The following is a 22,563-nucleotide window of genomic DNA, read 5'->3' on the forward strand; positions in this document are numbered from 1 at the left end:
TTAAGACCAAATCAGAATGGATTTAGGCAGGGCCGATCTACACTTTATCAGATCCTAGCACTTCATCGAATAATCGAAGAAACTAAGAAGAACAACCTGTCCGTAGTGATGATCTTCATAGACTTTAGAAAGGCATTTGATAGCATACACAGAGGGAAAATGATTAAAATCCTGCAAGCCTATGGCATTCCACCGCGACTGCTCAATGCAATCGAGCAAATGTACACCAACACACGAGCAAAAGTAATCTCGCCGGATGGAATAACTGAAGAATTTGAAATAAAAGCTGGCGTACTACAAGGGGATACACTTGCTCCCTACCTTTTTGTTATCATCCTGGACTATGCGCTAAGAAAAGCCATCGACTGCCACGATAGGGATCTAGGGTTTATAATCACTCCAAGACGTTCCCGTAGAATCCCCGCAGTCACCCTGTCGGACCTAGATTTTGCCGATGATATCTGCCTACTTTCAAACACCATAGAAGAGGCCAAGCAATTACTTCACAACGTGGAAACAGAGTGTGGCAAGGTAGGGCTCCACCTAAATGTAAAAAAACCTGAAGTAATCACCGTGAACATCCCTCAACCAAGCCTCCCTTTGAAGACCAGCGAAGGGCACGATCTGAAAGAAGTCAGCGATTTTATTTTTTTATTTTTATTTTTTTAAAAGATTTTTTTGGGGGGCTTTTTCCACCTTTATTGGACAGGACAGTGCAGAGACAGGAAACGAGCAGGAGAGAGAGACGGGGAGGGACCGGGAAATGACCCCGGGCCGGAACCGAACCCGGGTCCCCGGACCCACGGCACGGCGCCCCCCGCACCCGAGCCACGACGCCCCCCAGCGATTTTAAATACTTGGGAGCGTGGGTAAAGTCCTCTGAGCAGGACACGAAAGTAAGAAAAGCACTTCCATGGAAGGCAATGAATAGGATGAACGCAGTGTGGCACTCTGGCTTATCTCGAAGTGTAAAGCTTACGTTCTTCACAGCAACAGTGGAAACAATTCTCCTATATGGCTCAGAATGCTGGACGTTGACAAAGCAAATGGAAAAGTCCCTGAATGGGACCTACACAAGAATGTTACGCACAGTGCTCAATGTGAAGTGGTACGACCGGGTACCAAACACCATTCTCTATGGGGACCTACCACTTCTAACTGACAAAATAGCATCGAGGAGAATGGGGATTGCTGGCCATTGTCATCGCCATCCGGAACTGGCTGCAAACAAGGTTGTGCTGTGGGAACCAGCTCATGGTAAGCAGAACCCAGGGAGGCCCATCAAGACATACGTGGATAACCTTAAGACAGACGCGGGTGTGATCTCTCTGGGCGAGCTGAGGTCCATGATGTCTGACAGGGGATGCTGGAGTGTGGTACAGGCGGCTCACCTGAGGGCGGCCTAAGTAAGTAAGTGTGTGTGTGTGTGTATGAGTGTTTAGTCGACGTCTAGTTCATATCTAGAGTGTTTATACTGTTTATATTGTCTGTTTGAGTGTTTAGTATGTGTGTAGTTCTTATCTAGTGTTTACACTGTTTATATTGTCTGAGTGTTTAGTTTAGTCTATGTCTAGTTCTTATCTAGTGTTTACACTGTTTATATTGTCTGAGTGTTTAGTCTGTCTAGTTCTTATCTAGTGTTTACACTGTTTATATTGTCTGAGTGTTTAGTCTGTGTAGTTCTTATCTAGTGTTTACACTGTTTATATTGTCTGAGTGTTTAGTCTATGTCTAGTTCTTATCTAGTGTTTACACTGTTTATATTGTCTGAGTGTTTAGTCTATGTCTTGTTCTTATCTAGTGTTTACACTGTTTATGTTGTCTGAGTTTAGTCTGTCTAGTTCTTATCTAGTGTTTACACTGTTTATATTGTCTGAGTGTTTAGTCTATGTCTTGTTCTTATCTAGTGTTTACACTGTTTATATTGTCTGAGTGTTTAGTCTGTGTCTAGTTCTTATCTAGTGTTTATACTGTTTATATTGTCTGAGTGTTTAGTCTGTCTAGTTCTTATCTAGTGTTTACACTGTTTATATTGTCTGAGTGTTTAGTCTGTGTAGTTCTTATCTAGTGTTTACACTGTTTATATTGTCTGAGTGTTTAGTCTATGTCTTGTTCTTATCTAGTGTTTACACTGTTTATATTGTTTGAGTGTTTAGTCTGTGTGTAGTTCTTATCTAGTGTTTACACTGTTTATATTGTCTGAGTGTTTAGTCTATGTCTAGTTCTTATCTAGTGTTTACACTGTTTATATTGTCTGAGTGTTTAGTCTATGTCTTGTTCTTATCTAGTGTTTACACTGTTTATGTTGTCTGAGTTTAGTCTGTCTAGTTCTTATCTAGTGTTTACACTGTTTATATTGTCTGAGTGTTTAGTCTATGTCTTGTTCTTATCTAGTGTTTACACTGTTTATATTGTCTGAGTGTTTAGTCTGTGTCTAGTTCTTATCTAGTGTTTATACTGTTTATATTGTCTGAGTGTTTAGTCTATGTCTTGTTCTTATCTAGTGTTTACACTGTTTATGTTGTCTGAGTTTAGTCTGTCTAGTTCTTATCTAGTGTTTACACTGTTTATATTGTCTGAGTGTTTAGTCTATGTCTTGTTCTTATCTAGTGTTTACACTGTTTATATTGTCTGAGTGTTTAGTCTGTGTCTAGTTCTTATCTAGTGTTTACACTGTTTATATTGTTTGAGTGTTTAGTCTGTGTGTAGTTCTTATCTAGTGTTTACACTGTTTATATTGTCTGAGTGTTTAGTCTGTGTCTAGTTCTTATCTAGTGTTTACACTGTTTATATTGTCTGAGTGTTTAGTCTGTGTAGTTCTTATCTAGTGTTTACACTGTTTATATTGTCTGAGTGTCTAGTCTATGTCTTGTTCTTATCTAGTGTTTACACTGTTTATATTGTCTGAGTGTTTAGTCTATGTCTTGTTCTTATCTAGTGTTTACACTGTTTATATTGTCTGAGTGTTTAGTCTGTGTCTAGTTCTTATCTAGTGTTTACACTGTTTATATTGTTTGAGTGTTTAGTCTGTGTGTAGTTCTTATCTAGTGTTTACACTGTTTATATTGTCTGAGTGTTTAGTCTATGTGTAGTTCTTATCTAGTGTTTACACTGTTTATATTGTCTGAGTGTTTAGTCTGTCTAGTTCTTATCTAGTGTTTACACTGTTTATATTGTCTGAGTGTTTAGTCTGTCTAGTTCTTATCTAGTGTTTACACTGTTTATATTGTCTGAGTGTTTAGTCTGTGTAGTTCTTATCTAGTGTTTACACTGTTTATATTGTCTGAGTGTTTAGTCTATGTCTTGTTCTTATCTAGTGTTTACACTGTTTATATTGTTTGAGTGTTTAGTCTGTGTGTAGTTCTTATCTAGTGTTTACACTGTTTATATTGTCTGAGTGTTTAGTCTATGTCTAGTTCTTATCTAGTGTTTACACTGTTTATATTGTCTGAGTGTTTAGTCTATGTCTTGTTCTTATCTAGTGTTTACACTGTTTATGTTGTCTGAGTTTAGTCTGTCTAGTTCTTATCTAGTGTTTACACTGTTTATATTGTCTGAGTGTTTAGTCTATGTCTTGTTCTTATCTAGTGTTTACACTGTTTATATTGTCTGAGTGTTTAGTCTGTGTCTAGTTCTTATCTAGTGTTTATACTGTTTATATTGTCTGAGTGTTTAGTCTGTCTAGTTCTTATCTAGTGTTTACACTGTTTATATTGTCTGAGTGTTTAGTCTGTGTAGTTCTTATCTAGTGTTTACACTGTTTATATTGTCTGAGTGTTTAGTCTATGTCTTGTTCTTATCTAGTGTTTACACTGTTTATATTGTTTGAGTGTTTAGTCTGTGTGTAGTTCTTATCTAGTGTTTACACTGTTTATATTGTCTGAGTGTTTAGTCTATGTCTAGTTCTTATCTAGTGTTTACACTGTTTATATTGTCTGAGTGTTTAGTCTATGTCTTGTTCTTATCTAGTGTTTACACTGTTTATGTTGTCTGAGTTTAGTCTGTCTAGTTCTTATCTAGTGTTTACACTGTTTATATTGTCTGAGTGTTTAGTCTATGTCTTGTTCTTATCTAGTGTTTACACTGTTTATATTGTCTGAGTGTTTAGTCTGTGTCTAGTTCTTATCTAGTGTTTATACTGTTTATATTGTCTGAGTGTTTAGTCTATGTCTTGTTCTTATCTAGTGTTTACACTGTTTATGTTGTCTGAGTTTAGTCTGTCTAGTTCTTATCTAGTGTTTACACTGTTTATATTGTCTGAGTGTTTAGTCTATGTCTTGTTCTTATCTAGTGTTTACACTGTTTATATTGTCTGAGTGTTTAGTCTGTGTCTAGTTCTTATCTAGTGTTTACACTGTTTATATTGTTTGAGTGTTTAGTCTGTGTGTAGTTCTTATCTAGTGTTTACACTGTTTATATTGTCTGAGTGTTTAGTCTGTGTCTAGTTCTTATCTAGTGTTTACACTGTTTATATTGTCTGAGTGTTTAGTCTGTGTAGTTCTTATCTAGTGTTTACACTGTTTATATTGTCTGAGTGTCTAGTCTATGTCTTGTTCTTATCTAGTGTTTACACTGTTTATATTGTCTGAGTGTTTAGTCTATGTCTTGTTCTTATCTAGTGTTTACACTGTTTATATTGTCTGAGTGTTTAGTCTGTGTCTAGTTCTTATCTAGTGTTTACACTGTTTATATTGTTTGAGTGTTTAGTCTGTGTGTAGTTCTTATCTAGTGTTTACACTGTTTATATTGTCTGAGTGTTTAGTCTATGTGTAGTTCTTATCTAGTGTTTACACTGTTTATATTGTCTGAGTGTTTAGTCTATGTCTAGTTCTTATCTAGTGTTTACACTGTTTATATTGTCTGAGTGTTTAGTCTATGTCTAGTTCTTATCTAGTGTTTACACTGTTTATATTGTCTGAGTGTTTAGTCTATGTCTTGTTCTTATCTAGTGTTTACACTGTTTATATTGTCTGAGTGTTTAGTCTATGTCTTGTTCTTATCTAGAGTGTTTATACTGTTTATATTGTCTGAGTGTTTAGTCTGTGTGTAGTTCTTATCTAGTGTTTACACTGTTTATATTGTCTGAGTGTTTAGTCTGTGTGTAGTTCTTATCTAGTGTTTACACTGTTTATATTGTCTGAGTGTTTAGTCTATGTCTTGTTCTTATCTAGTGTTTACACTGTTTATATTGTTTGAGTGTTTAGTCTATGTCTAGTTCCTATCTAATGTTTACACTGTTTATATTGTCTGAGTGTTTAGTCTGTGTGTAGTTCTTATCTAGTGTTTATACTGTTTATTTATACTGTTTATATTGAGTGTTTAGTCTGTGTGTAGTTCTTATCTAGTGTTTACACTGTTTATATTGTCTGAGTGTTTAGTCTATGTCTTGTTCTTATCTAGTGTTTACACTGTTTATGTTGTCTGAGTTTAGTCTGTCTAGTTCTTATCTAGTGTTTACACTGTTTATATTGTCTGAGTGTTTAGTCTATGTCTTGTTCTTATCTAGTGTTTACACTGTTTATATTGTCTGAGTGTTTAGTCTGTGTCTAGTTCTTATCTAGTGTTTATACTGTTTATATTGTCTGAGTGTTTAGTCTATGTCTTGTTCTTATCTAGTGTTTACACTGTTTATGTTGTCTGAGTTTAGTCTGTCTAGTTCTTATCTAGTGTTTACACTGTTTATATTGTCTGAGTGTTTAGTCTATGTCTTGTTCTTATCTAGTGTTTACACTGTTTATATTGTCTGAGTGTTTAGTCTGTGTCTAGTTCTTATCTAGTGTTTACACTGTTTATATTGTCTGAGTGTTTAGTCTGTGTCTAGTTCTTATCTAGTGTTTACACTGTTTATATTGTCTGAGTGTTTAGTCTGTGTCTAGTTCTTATCTAGTGTTTACACTGTTTATATTGTCTGAGTGTTTAGTCTGTGTAGTTCTTATCTAGTGTTTACACTGTTTATATTGTCTGAGTGTCTAGTCTATGTCTTGTTCTTATCTAGTGTTTACACTGTTTATATTGTCTGAGTGTTTAGTCTATGTCTTGTTCTTATCTAGTGTTTACACTGTTTATATTGTCTGAGTGTTTAGTCTGTGTCTAGTTCTTATCTAGTGTTTACACTGTTTATATTGTTTGAGTGTTTAGTCTGTGTGTAGTTCTTATCTAGTGTTTACACTGTTTATATTGTCTGAGTGTTTAGTCTATGTGTAGTTCTTATCTAGTGTTTACACTGTTTATATTGTCTGAGTGTTTAGTCTATGTCTAGTTCTTATCTAGTGTTTACACTGTTTATATTGTCTGAGTGTTTAGTCTATGTCTTGTTCTTATCTAGTGTTTACACTGTTTATATTGTCTGAGTGTTTAGTCTATGTCTTGTTCTTATCTAGAGTGTTTATACTGTTTATATTGTCTGAGTGTTTAGTCTGTGTGTAGTTCTTATCTAGTGTTTACACTGTTTATATTGTCTGAGTGTTTAGTCTGTGTGTAGTTCTTATCTAGTGTTTACACTGTTTATATTGTCTGAGTGTTTAGTCTATGTCTTGTTCTTATCTAGTGTTTACACTGTTTATATTGTTTGAGTGTTTAGTCTATGTCTAGTTCCTATCTAATGTTTACACTGTTTATATTGTCTGAGTGTTTAGTCTGTGTGTAGTTCTTATCTAGTGTTTATACTGTTTATTTATACTGTTTATATTGAGTGTTTAGTCTATGTCTAGTTCCTATCTAGAGTGTTTATATTGTTTGATTTTTCAATTATTCTATTTTTATTTATTGCATTGCCTGTTTGCACCGTGGGTCAGAGAGGACTGATATTTCATCTGTGCTGTATGTCGAGCATGTATAGCATCTCATCTCATTATCTCTAGCCGCTTTATCCTGTTCTACAGGGTCGCAGGCAAGCTGGAGCCTATCCCAGCTGACTACGGGCGAAAGGCGGGGTACACCCTGGACAAGTCGCCAGGTCATCACAGGGCTGACACATAGACACAGACAACCATTCACACTCACATTCACACCTACGCTCAATTTAGAGTCACCAGTTAACCTAACCTGCATGTCTTTGGACTGTGGGGGAAACCGGAGCACCCGGAGGAAACCCACGCGGACATGGGGAGAACATGCAAACTCCACACAGAAAGGCCCTCGCCGGCCCCGGGGCTCGAACCCAGGACCTTCTTGCTGTGAGGCGACAGCGCTAACCACTACACCATGTATAGCATATTTGACAATAAAGTTGACTTGACTTGACCTTTCAAGCAGCACTGTATGGGTGTGACAGGTGTATAATGTAGGCGAACTATAGTGTAGTTCATGAAATGAGAACTTGCTGTGGTGTGTGAGCAATGAACCACATCCCTCAAGTAGTTTGTTTTTAAGTAAGTATGATATGTAGTTTGGTTTCTGAGTGTAAATCAGGGAGAAACATTTATTCTGCCATTTCACACTGCAGTATGAATGAATAGTGAGTGCTGCTGCTGCGCCCGAACACACACACTGAAGTAAAAGCGCTGTGTGATAAATAATTAAACAACTAGTTTATCTCCGGAGTGGATGTGTGTGGCTGCAGCTGCATGCTTTCCCCGCTGTGTGTGTGTGTTGACTCGGGGATGCGGTCCGGAGGTCGCTCCCGGCTCTGCAGCTCTGCTGGACGGCAGGATGCTCCTCTGAGCTCCGGGGGGAAACTGAACATCTGTGCCTCCTCCTCCTCCACCTGGATGCACAGTAAAAACTAAGCCGTTATTTCCTCATTTTTGGCTGTTTAAAAAAAAAAATTAAACCACATATTTACATCAGAGCGACTCGAATCAGCCTATCGAGTTGTTAATTGTAATGAATGTTTTGTTTTTGTATAAACGCGAGTGTATTGTGAACTACAGGTTTTAGCCGAGCTAGCTGCCTCTCCGTGCTCCTGCTAACTAGCATGCAAAGCCGAACAATAAATATTTGCATGAAATATCATTAAATTGCGTTGTTGTTTGTTTTATTTATTTATTTTTAAAAAAATTTATAAATAATATGAGGAGAAATATAACGCGTTAATAAGTTTGCAAGGTAATTATCTAACTAAGCTAGCTAGCTAACGGTTAGTGCTAGCTAACGCTAATGGTTAGTGCTTGTTTCACTGTCAAAGCTAGCTAGCGTTACAAAACAAACAAAACGCTTGTTTTGATGATAAATATTGGTTTTTATTTACAATTTGACCTATCGGGCTAAATCCTAGGCATTGACTATCCCTGGTAAAACTGAATATATGTATTATTTCGGGTTTAATGGATGACAGGAAGCTGACTGGATTTCCCTGAGAATGAATGGTACTGATGGAGTTTGGCGTTTTTCTGAGGAAAGAAGAAGGATTTGTTGGTAAGAAGGCCAACACTTTTTAATGCAGGAAACTGTTTTTTTGACGCTTATTAAGCTGGACAGGCGAATAAGAGGAAACATTGGACCTGTTTTGGTTATATTGGATTGAAGAACAAAAATTAAAAATGGCCCAGGAGGCGTTTCCTTTGCATCTTCTGGTCTGGAACAATCGGTACCTGGAGCTCGACAGAGAGCTGAAGAAAAAACAGGTAAATGAGTGCAGAGGTGAGTGTGTGCATTGGGCTTTTATGAGGAACTCGTTTCTATTTCCATGTCTGTTCCATCCATGCTTCGAAAACATCTTCATAGTTAGTCAGAGCTGTAACCTTGTAAAAATAACGAAGTGACCGTTACCCCTTTTCAACCAACAGGAATCGGGTTCCTGAACCGGTTCCGTTCAGGATTCTTTTGGGGCTTTTCCACTACCAACGCGGCTGAGTTGGGCTGAGCCATAGACGTCGCCAGACCCATTTTAGGGTAGCTCCAGCCACCCTATCTTATGACAAAGCCACCCTATATTTTTTGCCTTTTTTTAAATTATTTATATTTTTATTTTTTTTCCCAAAAAAAACAAAGGCAGTAAAGCACTGAACATGAGCCATCAAGAACGCAAGTTAATCCGAACAACAGTTTCTGCTTGCTTATTTATTGTTTAATGCAATATTATTAATATCGTTATGATTCCTCCTCATTGGCTCTGTGTCAAGCGTCACGTCGAGTGGTAGGCTAGTAGGACTTAAAAAACTACGCGGGCATTCTGCAGCAGGCGCGGTGCGGGCTTCCATTGAGTTGGGTTTGTTAGCTGGTGAAGTTGCTTCAGCAAGCAATTAAATGATGAAAGCAATTTTAAAATAGAATAGAAATGGTGGGAAGTGTGTCCCCAAGGTGTGATGCTCTTGAAATAATGAATTGATTGACAGCCTTAGTAGGTGCTCTGAAAAATGTTCGGCGCGCGCTACGCGCGCACAATACCTTTTCTCCTCTGGGTGCTAAGCTACCCCTGTCTCTCAAACCTAGTGACGTCCCTGGGCTGAGCCGTGCGGTGCTGAGTGGGGCTGTTGGGGTTGCATTTCGACTACAACCGCACTGAACCGTGCTGGCTGGAAGTGGGTGGACACTAGGGCTGGGTATCACCAGATACCTCACGATACGATACTATGGCGATATTTTGCCCACGATAACGATAATATCACGGTACAGCGATTCTGCGATAATCGATATATTGCAAGACATTTCAACCACATCACGATATCTGTGTCACTGAAGAAAATCAGAATTTATTGACCACTGTAAAATTACATTTCACATACATAACTACACACTCTTGCCAGACATATATTTGTCTCTGTTCCACTGCTGGCAAAACCAAGAGTTGCTTCACTACAACATACAGAAAATCCCCATTTCTGTGCTAGTATTCTCAACTTTTCTGTAAGCATGGACACATCAGTGCTGCTTAACAAGCAGAATCAAATTGTTTTATGAAAACTTAAAACTTGCACTGCAGACTGCACATACATTTCAGTGCTAACACTAATATCAATTTGTTCTTTGTAAACTTGAGAACATAGACCTGAGAACATTTAACTTGTGCTTATTTTGCAGGAACAACACACTGTCTGAAACACACTGAAAAGTGCAGTGTGCAGCTTAGTCTCCTACTGCGCATGCGCAGAACACATGAATTAGGAAGTTCTCATACAGACCGGTTTATTATTCAGAACAAGGCATTCCAAATTATTTGACTCGGCCAAAGACTCGACCAATACGCACAAAGCATAAAAATCGGCAAATGCGTGAAATACTCACCGATTTTCTATCAGCCCAGCTGATCGGTAGGACAAAACTACTGTTGAATTTTCCTACCCTCCTGGATTTCGCGCATGCGCAGTAGGCTTGGTAGGACAAATCCAAGAGGTAGGATAACTTTACAGAACACCGGCTCACAGTTTTTTTTTTTTTTTTTCTCCTTTCCTTTGGAATCCAACGTGCCTCCAAACATCTGCCTTAAAGTTCGGCGGCGTCTCTAGGTTTACGTTAACAGCCATGCTTGCTTGTTTTTTTTCCTCATTGCAACCCGGGGAAAAAAGAGAAGACGAAGAGTGCCTTGCAGTGAGGGAGCGGCACAGCGACACCTTGCGGAGCGGAGGTGCGGAAGTCGTACTGGATTTACAACCCGTCTGAAACATGATTTATTATTTGAAAAAATATCGATATTCAAATTTTGAGTATCGATATTGAATCAGAAGACAAAGTATCGCGATATATCGCCATATCGATATTTTTGCACACCCCTAGTGGACACATTGGGTGGAGTTAGCAAAAGTGGGTGGACGTCACGTGATGTCGTTAGGCGGCGCAAACAGTGACATCGGTGACCTTTTAAGCGGTAGGGCCTCTGCATGCTCTTGCGACAAGGCTTTCGCAGATAGCTTTTCGCAGACAGTTGTAATTTATCATTGAGCGCGGAGTAAGAGGCGTGCGCGATGTTATTCACCGCCACAACGCAAGGGGGCGCGAAGTCGTGAAATCGCTAGGAGTAGTTGGTGGGTGTGGTTAGTGGAGTGTTTATCCTCGGGTTACTTATAATTATGCTTATAATGACTAGAACTGGAGTCGTATAGATGTCCGTACTTCCTCACTTCCTTGATCAACCGCTCTTCGTGCTGCTCCATCTTCGCTCGTGTTTTTAAAAATGCCGGTCGTGAAACCAAACCAAACCAGGAAAGTAAGGAAGCGGAAGTGCGTGTACAGCGGATGTAGAGTGGACCAATCAGAGCCCTCTTGTCTGTGACGCTGTCTGCGGTGGTCACAATTTTTGGGAGGTGCGCGCAGAGCGTCTGCGAAGGGGGGGGGGCTTCGCAGACTCTATCTGCGACGCCATCTGCGAGGACTGGGTTGTCAGCATAAATTGGCCTGTAGTCTCACGACCCAGATAGTAAACAATAAACTGGCTGGCCTTTTACTCGCTTGGGTTGGTCTTCCCTATGGGTCTTCCATCTTCTGGTTTTCTGATCATCATCTTCTTTGTCGTAATTCTTCTTCTTCCGGGTTTACGGTGTTTACAGATCCCAGCGTGCTCGCGGGGCATGTGTGGGCATGCGAGGACACTCCTCTTCACCAATCAGTGCACAGGGGAGTGTCTCCTCACGCCCCTAGCCCCACTCGGCTCGGTTGGGCTCACTTCAGCCCCACTCCAAAACCGTGCGAGTTTTGGGTGCTGAGTAAGGCTGAAGTGAGCTCAGTCGTGCTGCTCTGAGGTAGTCGAAACGCGAGCCGTGTTGGGCTGAAGTGAGCTGAAAAAGGGTAGTGGAAAAGGCCCATTTGAACCTTGATACCAGCTAGCAAACCGACCCATGTTTTCACCGGTTTTGAGCAGAACCATTGTAATCAAGGATGCATCATGAACAGAACGTGTCGCGCAAATCTTCTTTTAGGTCCGTTCTGACAGCTTCAGCCATCGGTTTCTAGGGTTTCACGTTGCTTTCTACTGGATTATTCTAGAGGTTGTTTCCTCTCAACCATTCACACCTCTGGACGGTTTAGTTAACCTAACCGCATGTCTTTGGACTGCGGAAGAACATGCAAACTCTACACAAAAAGGTCCCTGTCAGTCTACAGTACTGCACCACCGTGCCACCCTTGTACAAATCACAACACGTGTAAACAGTAGTAGCAAGATGGAAGAGCGCATTGATTGATTGATTGATTACTTTTGTTCTGTTATTGCAGATATTTGTTACGGTCCATTTTTTTCTTCTCTCTCTCTCATGTATCCTTCTTGGGCGGCATGATGGTGTAGTGGTTAGCGCTGTCGCCTCACAGCAAGAAGGTTCTGGGCTCGAGCCCCGTGGCTGATGAGGGCCTTTCTGTGCGGAGTTTGCATGTTCTCCCCGTGTCCGCGTGGGTTTTCTCCGGGTGCTCCGGTTTCCCCCACAGTCCAAAGACATGCAGGTTAGGTTAACTGGTGACTCTAAATTGACCGTAGGTGTGAATGTGAGTGTGAATGGCTGTCTGTGTCTATGTGTCAGCCCTGTGATGACCTGGCGACTTGTCCAGGGTGTACCCCGCCTTTCGCCCGTAGTCAGCTGGGATAGGCTCCAGCTTGCCTGCAACCCTGTAGAACAGGATAAAGCGGCTAGAGATAATGAGATGAGATGTATCCTTCTTCACGGATTGCTGCGATCCGTGTCCTTTCCAAGCTAATGACGTTCCCACTGATATTCACGTTCCCACTATATTTTGGTTCCAGCTGGGAACTAATTTTTCAGCATCTGAAGCAATTTATTGTTGGTCGAAATGCTCCGAACGTTTCAAAATTTGGTACAAGAACGGAACCTGTTCCCTGTTGGTTGAAAATGGGTATGACAGGATGCAGTTGAGGTTTAAGAACCTCACTCAAGGACCCAACCCTGGCATCTTGGCTGTGCTGGGACTTGAACTTGCAACCTTCCTTCCAATCATTATCTTGACACCTGAACCATTCGCTTATACTAATTCTGGGATCAGACTACATGATAGTTTTGTCTTTCATGATGGTTCCCATGTCAAATTAGACAGTTATAGTGCTATAAATTCTTGCCTTGTCTTGCCAGTCTCTGGACCAAGACTACAAGTTTGACCCTGACTAAGTGTCGTTCAAGAGGTGGGTCAATAAATTATCAATCAGTCAAGTAATGAACACATCGTAGAACTTCTCAACAAATTAGGTGAGAAAATACAAAAAATTCTGACGTTAGACTTTTCATCGGGGTGTCATGGGGGTGTCCCAGACTCCACATCGCTGTTCTTGAATTATGTCACACTACAAGGCTCGTTCATTGTTCCCGACATTCGTATTCAAGCCTGATGCTGGAAATTTGTCAGCCACGACAGAATCGCTTCAAAATCTGGCTGAATTCATGTAGTCTGAGCCTGGCATTAATTTGTAGACACCCATCCGTCACACTCATATATTCTCACTCCAGATTTAGTTCCGCTTTGCTCTTGTAATATCCTCCACTCTTCTGGGGAAGCTTTCCACTTGATTTTGGAGCATGGCTGTGGGGATTTGTGCTCATTCAGCCACAAGAGCATTGGTGAGATCAGGCACACAGTCATCGTTCCAGCTCACCCCAAAGGTGTTCAGTGGGGGTAAGGTTAGAGCTGTGTACAGGCCACTCAAAATCTTCCATTGCAACCTTGGATAAACCATGGACTTTGCTTTGTTCACAGGAGCATTGTCATGTTGGAACAGGTTTGGGCGTCTTAATTCCAGGGAAGTGAAATAGTAATGCGCGCTTCCAAATTTGTGGCAACTACAACCCCAATTCCAAAAAGGTTGGGATGCTGTGTCAACTGTAAATAAAAACAGAATGTGATAATTTGCAAATCATGGAAACCCTATCTTTCACTGAAAACAGTGCAACAATAACATAGCAAATGTTGAAACTGAGAAATGTTATTGTTTTTTTGAAAAATATATCCTCACTTTGAATTTGATGTCAGCAACACATTTCAAAAAAGTTGGGACAGGGGCATGTTTACCACTGTGTTGCGTCACCTCTACTTTTAACATCACTCTGTAAACGTTTGGGAACCAAGGAGACCAATTGCTGGAGTTTTGAAAGAGGAATGTTGTCCCGTTCTTGCTTGATGTACAATTTCAGTTGCTCAACAGTTCGGGATCTCCTTTGTCGTATTTTGTGCTTCATACTGCACTAAATGTTTTAAATGGGAAACAGGTCTGGACTGCAGGCAGGCCAGTTTAGCACCCAGACTCTTTTATGATGGAGCCATTCAGTTTTAATATGTGCAGAAAGCAGTTTGGCAATGTCTTGCTGAAATGAACAAGGCTTTCTCTGAAAAAGATTTTGTCTGGGTGGCAGCATATTGCTCTGAAACGTGTATATATATTATTCAGCATTAATGATGCCTTCCCAGATGTACAAGCTACCCATGTCATGTGCACTAATGCACCCTCATACCATCACAGATGCTGGCTTTTGAACTGTGCACTGATGACAAGCCGGATGGTCTCTCTCCTCTTTAGCCTGGAGGACGTGGTGTCCATGATTTCAAAAAAAGAATTTCTACTTTTGATTCGTCAGACCTCGGGACAATTTTCCACTTCGCCTCAGTCCATCGTAAAAGAGCTCGGGCCCAGAGAAGGTGGCGGTGTTTCCGGATATTGTTTATGTCTGGTTTTAACTTGCATTTGTGGATGCAGTAATGAACAGTTTTCACAGACGATGGCTTTCTGAAGTGTTCCTGAGCCCGTGCAGTGATTTCCACTCCAGATACGTGTCCGCTTTTAATGCAGTGTCGCCTGATGGCCTGAAGATCACAGGCATCCAATGTCAGTTTTCAGCCTTGTCTCTTGCATACAGAGATTTCTTCAGATTCTCTGAATCTTTCAATGATCTTATGTACCACAGATGATGTTATCCCCAAAGTCTTTGCGATTTTAGATTGAGGAACATTATTTTTACCTTGTTGCAGTTTGCCCATGCAGTCTTTCCCAGAGCAGTGACACCCCCCCACCCCATCTTTACTTCTGAGAGACTCATCCTCTCTGGGATGCTCTTTTTATACCCAGTCATGTTACTGACCTGTTGCCAATTAACCATATTAGTAGTTTTTTTTTTTTTTTTTTTTGCATTACATAACTTTTTCAGTCTTTTATTGCCCCTGTCCCAACTTTTCTGAAATGTGTTGCTGACATCAAATTCAAAATGAGTATGTATTTTTCATAAAACAATGAAATGTCTCGGTTTCAACATTCGATATGTTCTCTTTGTACTAGTTTCAGTGAAATATAGGGTTTGCATGATTTGCAAATTATCGCATTCTGTTTTTATTTACAGTTAACACAGCATTCCAACTATTTTGGAACTGGGGTTGTATTTGGGAAAGGCCCACATATGGGTGTGATGGTCAGGTGTGCACAAAATTTATGATAAAAGCGTGACAGGAGGAGGATACAGGACTTGCGTCCCAATTGACAACCTTCCACTATTGTAATAATGTTGAAAAATACAGGAAATACTTCTTAGAACTATTTTACGTGATGTTAAAATCAATATGAAATAGCAAGAGTAGGGAAATGGTCTAAAAGTTATAACATTAAATATTTTATCAAAGAATACTGGACTTATTCATTATATAATGAGTAACTTAGGTGGCTGATAGGATGATAATATCTGGTGATGGTGTTCAGAAATTATATTTTGAATTTCGCTAAGGACATTGGCATGGTTTTCAGCTCAGTTGGTAGGCTGTTCCATAGTTCTATAGTTCTTGGCAGATATGAAGCCCTATAGTAAGTCTGCTTATGGCATGCTGTAAGTTGGACGAGGTTGTTCTTGTCAAAGTTACACGTCTTGTACAGTAGATTGATGTGACTGGAAGGAAGGTACTGTTTAAGTTAGACCCATTCCTTATCTTGTACAGCATGACCAGGTCAGTCATCTCTCTTCTGTGTTCCAGTGGCTGCAATTCAAAACTTAGGAAATATAGTGTATTCCTGTCAAGCAACCAATTTTCAGCAAGTATGATTAAGTTTGGTGTAAGGGTACCATTCAGGGGAAAGAAGACCCTTGGATTAAAAGCTACGGGTGAAGTCGACAATTTCTCCCTGCACTCCTGGATGGGAGGGTATTCCCTATCAGTGCATGCAAATGTGTTTGTGCGTGTGTATATATTTAGCAGGACATGGAGTGTGTAGATCCACGTGGACGTACGCCGCTCGAATTGGCGGTGTGCCTCGGTCATGTGGAGTCTACGCGTGTGCTGCTACGGCACAACGCAGATCCTACGCGCTGCAGTGCACGAGGATGGACAGGTGAGACACTCCTGACTGGGAAACAAGGTAGTGGATGCACACGAAACTGTGGAGCAATCTAGAAGGACATGGTTGATTAAGGAGAATGTCTGTCTTATTTCTGTCCTGAGTGCCAAATTATAGAGCCACATATCGATATTTCTGTATCGGTCATAGATTGATCTAAAGGTTTTGGATAATACAGTGGTGCTTGAAAGTTTGTGAACCCTTTAGAATTTTCTATATTTCTGCATAAATATGACCTAAAACATCATCAGATTTTCACACAAGTCCTAAAAGTAGATAAAGAAAACCCAGTTAAACAAATGAGATAAAAATATTATACTTGGTCATTTATTTATTGAGGAAAAGTATCCATTGTTACATATCTGTGAGTGGCAAAAGTATGTGAAGCTTTGCTTTCAGTATCTGGTGTGACCCCCTTGTGCAGCAATAACTGCAACTAAACATTTCCGGTAACTGTTGATCAGTCCTGCACACCGGCTTGGAGGAATTTTAGCCCGTTCCTCCGTACAGAACAGCTTCAACTCTGGGACGTTGGTGGGTTTCCTCACATGAACTGCTTGCTTCAGGTCCTTCCACAACATTTCCATTGGATTAAGGTCAGGACTTTGACTTGGCCATTCCAAAACATTAACTTTATTCTTCTTTAACCATTCTTTGGTAGAACGACTTGTGTGCTTGGGGTTGTTGTCTTGCTGCATGACCCACCTTCTCTTGAGATTCAGTTCATGGACAGATGTCCTGACATTTTCCTTTAGAATTCGCTGGTATAATTCAGAATTCATTGTTCCATCAATGATGGCAAGCCGTCCTGGCCCAGATGCAGCAAAACAGGCCCAAACCATGATACTACCACCACCATGTTTCACAGATGGGATAAGGTTCTTATGCTGGAATGCAGTGTTTTCCTTTCTCCAAACATAACGCTGCTCATTTAAACCAAAAAGTTCTATTTTGGTCTCATCTGTCCACAAAACATTTTTCCAATAGCCTTCTGGCTTGTGCACGTGATCTTTAGCAAACTGCAGACGAGCAGCAATGTTCTTTTTGGAGAGCAGTGGCTTTCTCCTTGCAACCCTGCCATGCACACCTTTGTTGTTCAGTGTTCTCCTGATGGTGGACTCATGAACATTAACATTAGCCAATGTGAGAGAGGCCTTCAGTTGCTTAGAAGTTACCCTGGGGTCCTTTGTGACCTCGCCGACTATTACACGTGTTGCTCTTTGAGTGATCTTTGTTGGTTGACCACTCCTGGGGAGGGTAACAATGGTCTTGAATTTCCTCCATTTGTACACAATCTGTCTGACTGTGGATTGGTGGAGTCCAAACTCTTTAGAGATGGTTTTGTAACCTTTTCCAGCTTGATGAGCATCAACAACGCTTTTTCTGAGGTCCTCAGAAATCTCCTTTGTTCGTGCCATGATACACTTCCACAAACACGTGTTGTGAAGATCAGACTTTGATAGATGCCTGTTCTTTAAATAAAACAGGGTGCCCACTCACACCTGATTGTCATCCCACTGATTGAAAACACCCGACTCTAATTTCACCTTCAAATTAACTGCTAATCCGAGAGGTTCACATACTTTTGCCACTCACAGATATGTAATATTGGATCATTTTCCTCAATAAATAAATGACCAAGTATAATATTTTTGTCTCATTTGTTTAACCGGGTTCTCTTTATCTACATTTAGGACTTGTGTGAAAATCTGATGATGTTTTAGGTCATATTTATGCAGAAATATAGAAAATTCTAAAGGGTTCACAAACTTTCAAGCACCACTCTGTATATACACACACAGTGCTATAGATGGGGTCAGATTTGGGATTGGGAAGCTTATTTCAAGGACGACTGCTGTACCATCCACGTGGACATGCCTCTAGAATAGAGTTCAGTTTTTGCCTTGGTTACAAAGCTACATTTCAGAATACAAATGCTAAAGGCAACGGTTATAGAGGCCCCTTTTGTATCTCTGGTCCTTAGGAAAGTGAAAGCAGTGTGCTTTTAAATCTCATGCAAGTAACATAATTGGACCATCAAGGGATGTTTGAGCCTGCTTTTACATTTGTCGGAGAACAGACTTTATTCGCACACTTTATTTGTTAAATTAGCACAAGGACATGGACGACAAACGGGTCACGTAAATTTATTTATTTATTTAAAGTACGTAATTGTTGAAATGCTGATGGTTTCTGTGTGGAGAAGCAAGGAAGGAAGGAAGGAGTGAGTCTCCAGTGTTTTCTGACAAAGGAAAGTCTTCAGGACTGTGGGGTTAGGGTTTACAGTAGAGGTCTGCGCGGGACAGAATTTTCAGTCCCGCTCCTGCAAAGAATTATGATTTTCAGTCCCGCTCCTGCCCGCGCCTGCCATATTTTGTCCCGCTCCCGCCCGCAAATCCCGCATGATGCAGACGTTCGGGTTATTTCTCATGAAAGTTCTTGTCATTGGCTTGGGGAATTAAACATGCTGAGCTTAGCTGAGCTCTCCACTGACCGATCCTTCATTTATTGTAAGTTTATTGTTTAGACTCTGACATTCCGCTGACACATTCCAAGTTGAGCGCTGCATGCGCTCATGATTGACAGCTCTCGCTTTGATTGACAGCTCTTGCTTTGCGCACTCGCACTCCCACTTCCGAGTCTGTGGCGTTATGATTCCAACCGTGATTTCATTCTCCTCTCGTATGAAATGCTGCACAACCACAACCAGCTCCTCAGATTATACACTGTCTATTTCTCGCTTTAAATTGAACAATCTGTGCGATACACAGTCCTTTTTAATACTTAGGACTAATACTCTTGACTTTTTAACGGTAAATGCACCTCTTTTTAAAGCAGCACTTACTTCCGAAGCACTGTGAGCTTCACTAGAGGAACTCTGCTCTTCTGCCATGATCGGAGATCTCAAACACGGAAGAGCGGAAAGGAATCGGAAACGTACGCGAGATTAGACCACATCCGCAAATTTAGGCATCTTAATATGTTTTTATTAATGCCAAATAAAACATCCAGCACAAATTATATATGATAGACATAATTTATAAATTTTATTTTAAACACGTTTTTAGTTAGCGGGACTGCAGCTTATCACCTCTCCCTCCCGCGCCCGCATTGTGCACTCCCCCTCCCGCCCGCACCCGCAATGAGCTTTCAAAATTTGTCCCGCGCCGCACTGCTTTGCGTCGGGTCCCGCGGGTCCTGCCGGACTCCCGCGGGAGTGCAGGGCTCTAGTTTGCAGTTTCTCAGTAACATGTCCAGCTGCATTTTTTTTCTTCTTTTCTTATTAGCATCTAGCCTAGTAAACTAGACCCAACCGCCTAGCGGCCAAAAATATTTTTGCCTAGCGAATGGGTCTAGCCTCGCACCATATAAACAAAAACACCCCGGGCATCAAATCGTGCCCGCCAATCACAACGCAAGGTTTTTGTTTGGATTCTTTGGGCGGGCTTTTGCAGGAGTGAAGACAAGGCTGCGCGATGCTGGAGAAAGCACAACAGGAAAGATGGCTACGGCTAGTGAACAGCGCGCGTTTGATTCCGCTTTGGAATCAGTTTTAGAAGAATTAGACTTGGAGTTTTCGTTGAAACATGAGCAGGAAGAGGCTGTCCGCTCATTCCTTTTCAAGAAGGACGTTTTTGCTGTTTTGCCGACCGGCTATGGCAAAAGTCTGATCTACCAGCTGGCTCCGCTCATAGCCAAAAGGATGGGCTAGTTTGTGCAGTACGAAGAATTAATAAACAGCTTTGAAACATTACTTTTTGATTGTTTGTTTCTTATTTTCCCGTTATTTTAAATTTAAGGGAAATTATTTCACCAAACACCACTAAATAAAAACTCTCAAAAACAGTTTAAGCAAACCCTTGAAAAACACGGAAAAAAATGTGTATGTGGTACAGACTCCAAACTTGTGGTCATTATCTCCAAACTTCTTAATTAATAAACAGGTTCTAGATATTAATACGCATTTTGAAAAATTACTTAATTTCAAGGCCTCCCCCACTGCTTTCTGTCGCTCTGACTACGTCACAGTCACTGTTGCGCTGATTGGTCAGAGCGTTGGCCTATACGCACAGAGACAGTTTGAAAGACAGCGGTTTGTTCCTCCTACCCACTTCGGAAATGTCTACGGATCGAGGCCAGACTAAATATTCACATTTAGTCTGGCTTGCCAGGCTAATTAGCATCAGTAGAGAGAAAAAGGAGAGCCTGGTGAGGGAATGACTGTTTATAGCGGTTTGCATCTTGTTTATGGAATCAAGATATTAAGTTCAGGGTAGCGTAGTACCAGTAAATCCATCAGACCACATGACACGACCCTGCTGTTGATTGTTTTCCGAGAACAGCACAGCATCTCCCTAAGGGTACTTGGAATGGAAAATCACTGTTTGCTTTTTTTACCGTGTGTGTAGTGTTACAGGAAGCAGTAAGCACAGGAGACCCCGAGCTGGTGCAGCTGGTCCTCCAGTACAGAGATTTCAAACGAGCCACAGAGAGACTGGCTGGTATTCCTGAGCTTCTCAGCAAACTGAGACAGGTAAAAGTCACTCACATGCTTGATTCAAGACTTCTCACTCGATGCCATCATAGCACCGTTTTGTACGTTGTATCACAGGCACGGGATTTCTATGTGGAGATGAAGTGGGAGTTTACGAGCTGGGGTAAGTCCTGAAGCAGCACACGACTCTCCTCAGCACTGATTGTTACACAGCTACGCAGCACACACACCGTGATCCTCTGTCTCGGTGTTGGCCTTGGGTGTTGATGTTATCTGTTTCAGCACCCCAGCACTGGACAGCTCCTCTGATGCTGGCCCTTGAAAGATTTCTTCTTCCGCTTCTGTTTTCCTCTCGCAGTGCCTTTGGTGTCGAAAGTGTGTCCGAGTGACGTGTACCGTGTGTGGAAGAGCGGCTCGTGTCTGAGAGTGGACACCACGTTACTGGGTTTTGAGCACATGACCTGGCTCAAGGGTCGCCGCAGCTACATCTTTAAGGATGGTGGTGAGTTGGTCAGAAATGAATATAACTCGATGGTTGGGAGTATTTTTATTTTTTACAAGAACCTGATTTAATTATATGTTGAAGGGTCCAGTGTTATGTTTGTGTGAGTAAGAATTAAATTTGCAGCTCAGAAATGCAAACGAAACCATGATCCGAATGATTGCTGGTATTTATCAATTGTTGATTAGTGACGGCACTGGAAAGTGAAAAAACTTATGGTGTGTGTGATCCAGACAGTGGGGCCATGGTGATGGAGGTGGACCATGAGAAGCAGGTGGTGTACACGGAACCGCTGGCTCTGTCTCCACGTGACGCACCATCCCTCCTCGCTGCCATGCTGCCGACACAAGAGAACACAGCGCAGAGGCTCACCTCTCCCATCGTCTCCACACAACTTAACACGCGCAACATCGCCTTTGAGAGGTACCTCTTACACACACGCCACTCGATTTCCCTCATCAAAAAGGGCATCACCCGTTCGAAGTTACTCGTTTTCCAATAACAGCACGTGTTTTATTCCTCTTGTACCTCAGAAATTTGCTAGTGATTATTTTTCCATAATGACTTGAACACTGTACTTTTTATCCACTTAGTTACATTTAATGTTGTGAAACGTCCATGAACCACTATAACACTTATCAGTGATAGTCGTTCTCTACTCAGCTTCTCTTTTTCTTTCTATCTCTTATGAAAGCACAGCTTTCTATAGAAAACAGTAACGTATTAGAAAGAGCACTTTAATATCAACCTGTGAATTAAATTACAGCCCACACGATTGTCTGAGCTACTGCTATAGAAAATAATCATCACCCTCTTACCAGTCAGAGTTCCTGAGCACCGAATCATGGAAGATTTTCCAAAAGTGCATTTAGTCATGTTTTTCTCTCTGAACTAAAGCATGACATAAGACTCGTGATGTTTTCAGGAACAAGTCTGGGATTTGGGGCTGGCGCTCCGAAAAGACTGAAGTAGTGAGCGGATATGAGGCCAAGGTGAGACTGATTTTACATGCTACATTACAACTTAATTATACACACACCTATTGTTTTGCTTGAGTTTATAGTGCCCCCCCCAAGACTCGTCTCATTAATATACCAGGCATTTATTTTATATACATAATGTGTATTAAAATGACAACCAGTCTTAATGTTAAAACGTTAAAAGTATGATGCTTAACTATATATTTGATTTTATTATATCCACGTTCACTGGATATGAGCAATCGTGCGCTCTGATTGGCTACTCTGCTACTAGGATATCAGCTCCTATAGACCCCTTTCACATGACGTCACCGCGCCGCGAGATTTTGTTAGGCGCCATATTGGAAGACCAAGTACATGCACTCACAATATAAAACAAAGTACGAGCGAGAGTAAAGTGACA

General features: G+C 41.0%; 1 protein-coding gene across 4 annotated transcripts in view; it reads left to right on the plus strand.

The window, feature by feature from the left end:
* Positions 1 to 7,503: 7,503 nt before the first annotated feature.
* ankrd13d (ankyrin repeat domain 13 family, member D) overlaps positions 7,504 to 22,563 on the plus strand; it is a 66,013-nt gene continuing 50,953 nt past the window's right edge. Inside the window, exons 1-8 of one of the 4 annotated variants that reach the window (XM_060927340.1) lie at positions 7,504 to 7,716; positions 8,411 to 8,564; positions 16,042 to 16,204; positions 20,593 to 20,717; positions 20,796 to 20,841; positions 21,037 to 21,180; positions 21,414 to 21,603; positions 22,106 to 22,172. In XM_060927340.1, coding sequence (XP_060783323.1) covers positions 8,481 to 8,564; positions 16,042 to 16,204; positions 20,593 to 20,717; positions 20,796 to 20,841; positions 21,037 to 21,180; positions 21,414 to 21,603; positions 22,106 to 22,172 — 819 coding nt within the window. In that variant the 5' untranslated portion in view covers positions 7,504 to 7,716; positions 8,411 to 8,480. Of the gene's footprint in view, positions 8,581 to 16,041; positions 16,205 to 20,592; positions 20,718 to 20,795; positions 20,842 to 21,036; positions 21,181 to 21,413; positions 21,604 to 22,105; positions 22,173 to 22,563 lie in introns of all 4 variants that reach the window. The other 3 variants (XM_060927339.1, XM_060927341.1, XM_060927342.1) reach the window with 3 other exon arrangements.

Source organism: Neoarius graeffei, chromosome 8 (assembly GCF_027579695.1).
Source record: "Neoarius graeffei isolate fNeoGra1 chromosome 8, fNeoGra1.pri, whole genome shotgun sequence".
NCBI lineage: Eukaryota > Metazoa > Chordata > Actinopteri > Siluriformes > Ariidae > Neoarius > Neoarius graeffei.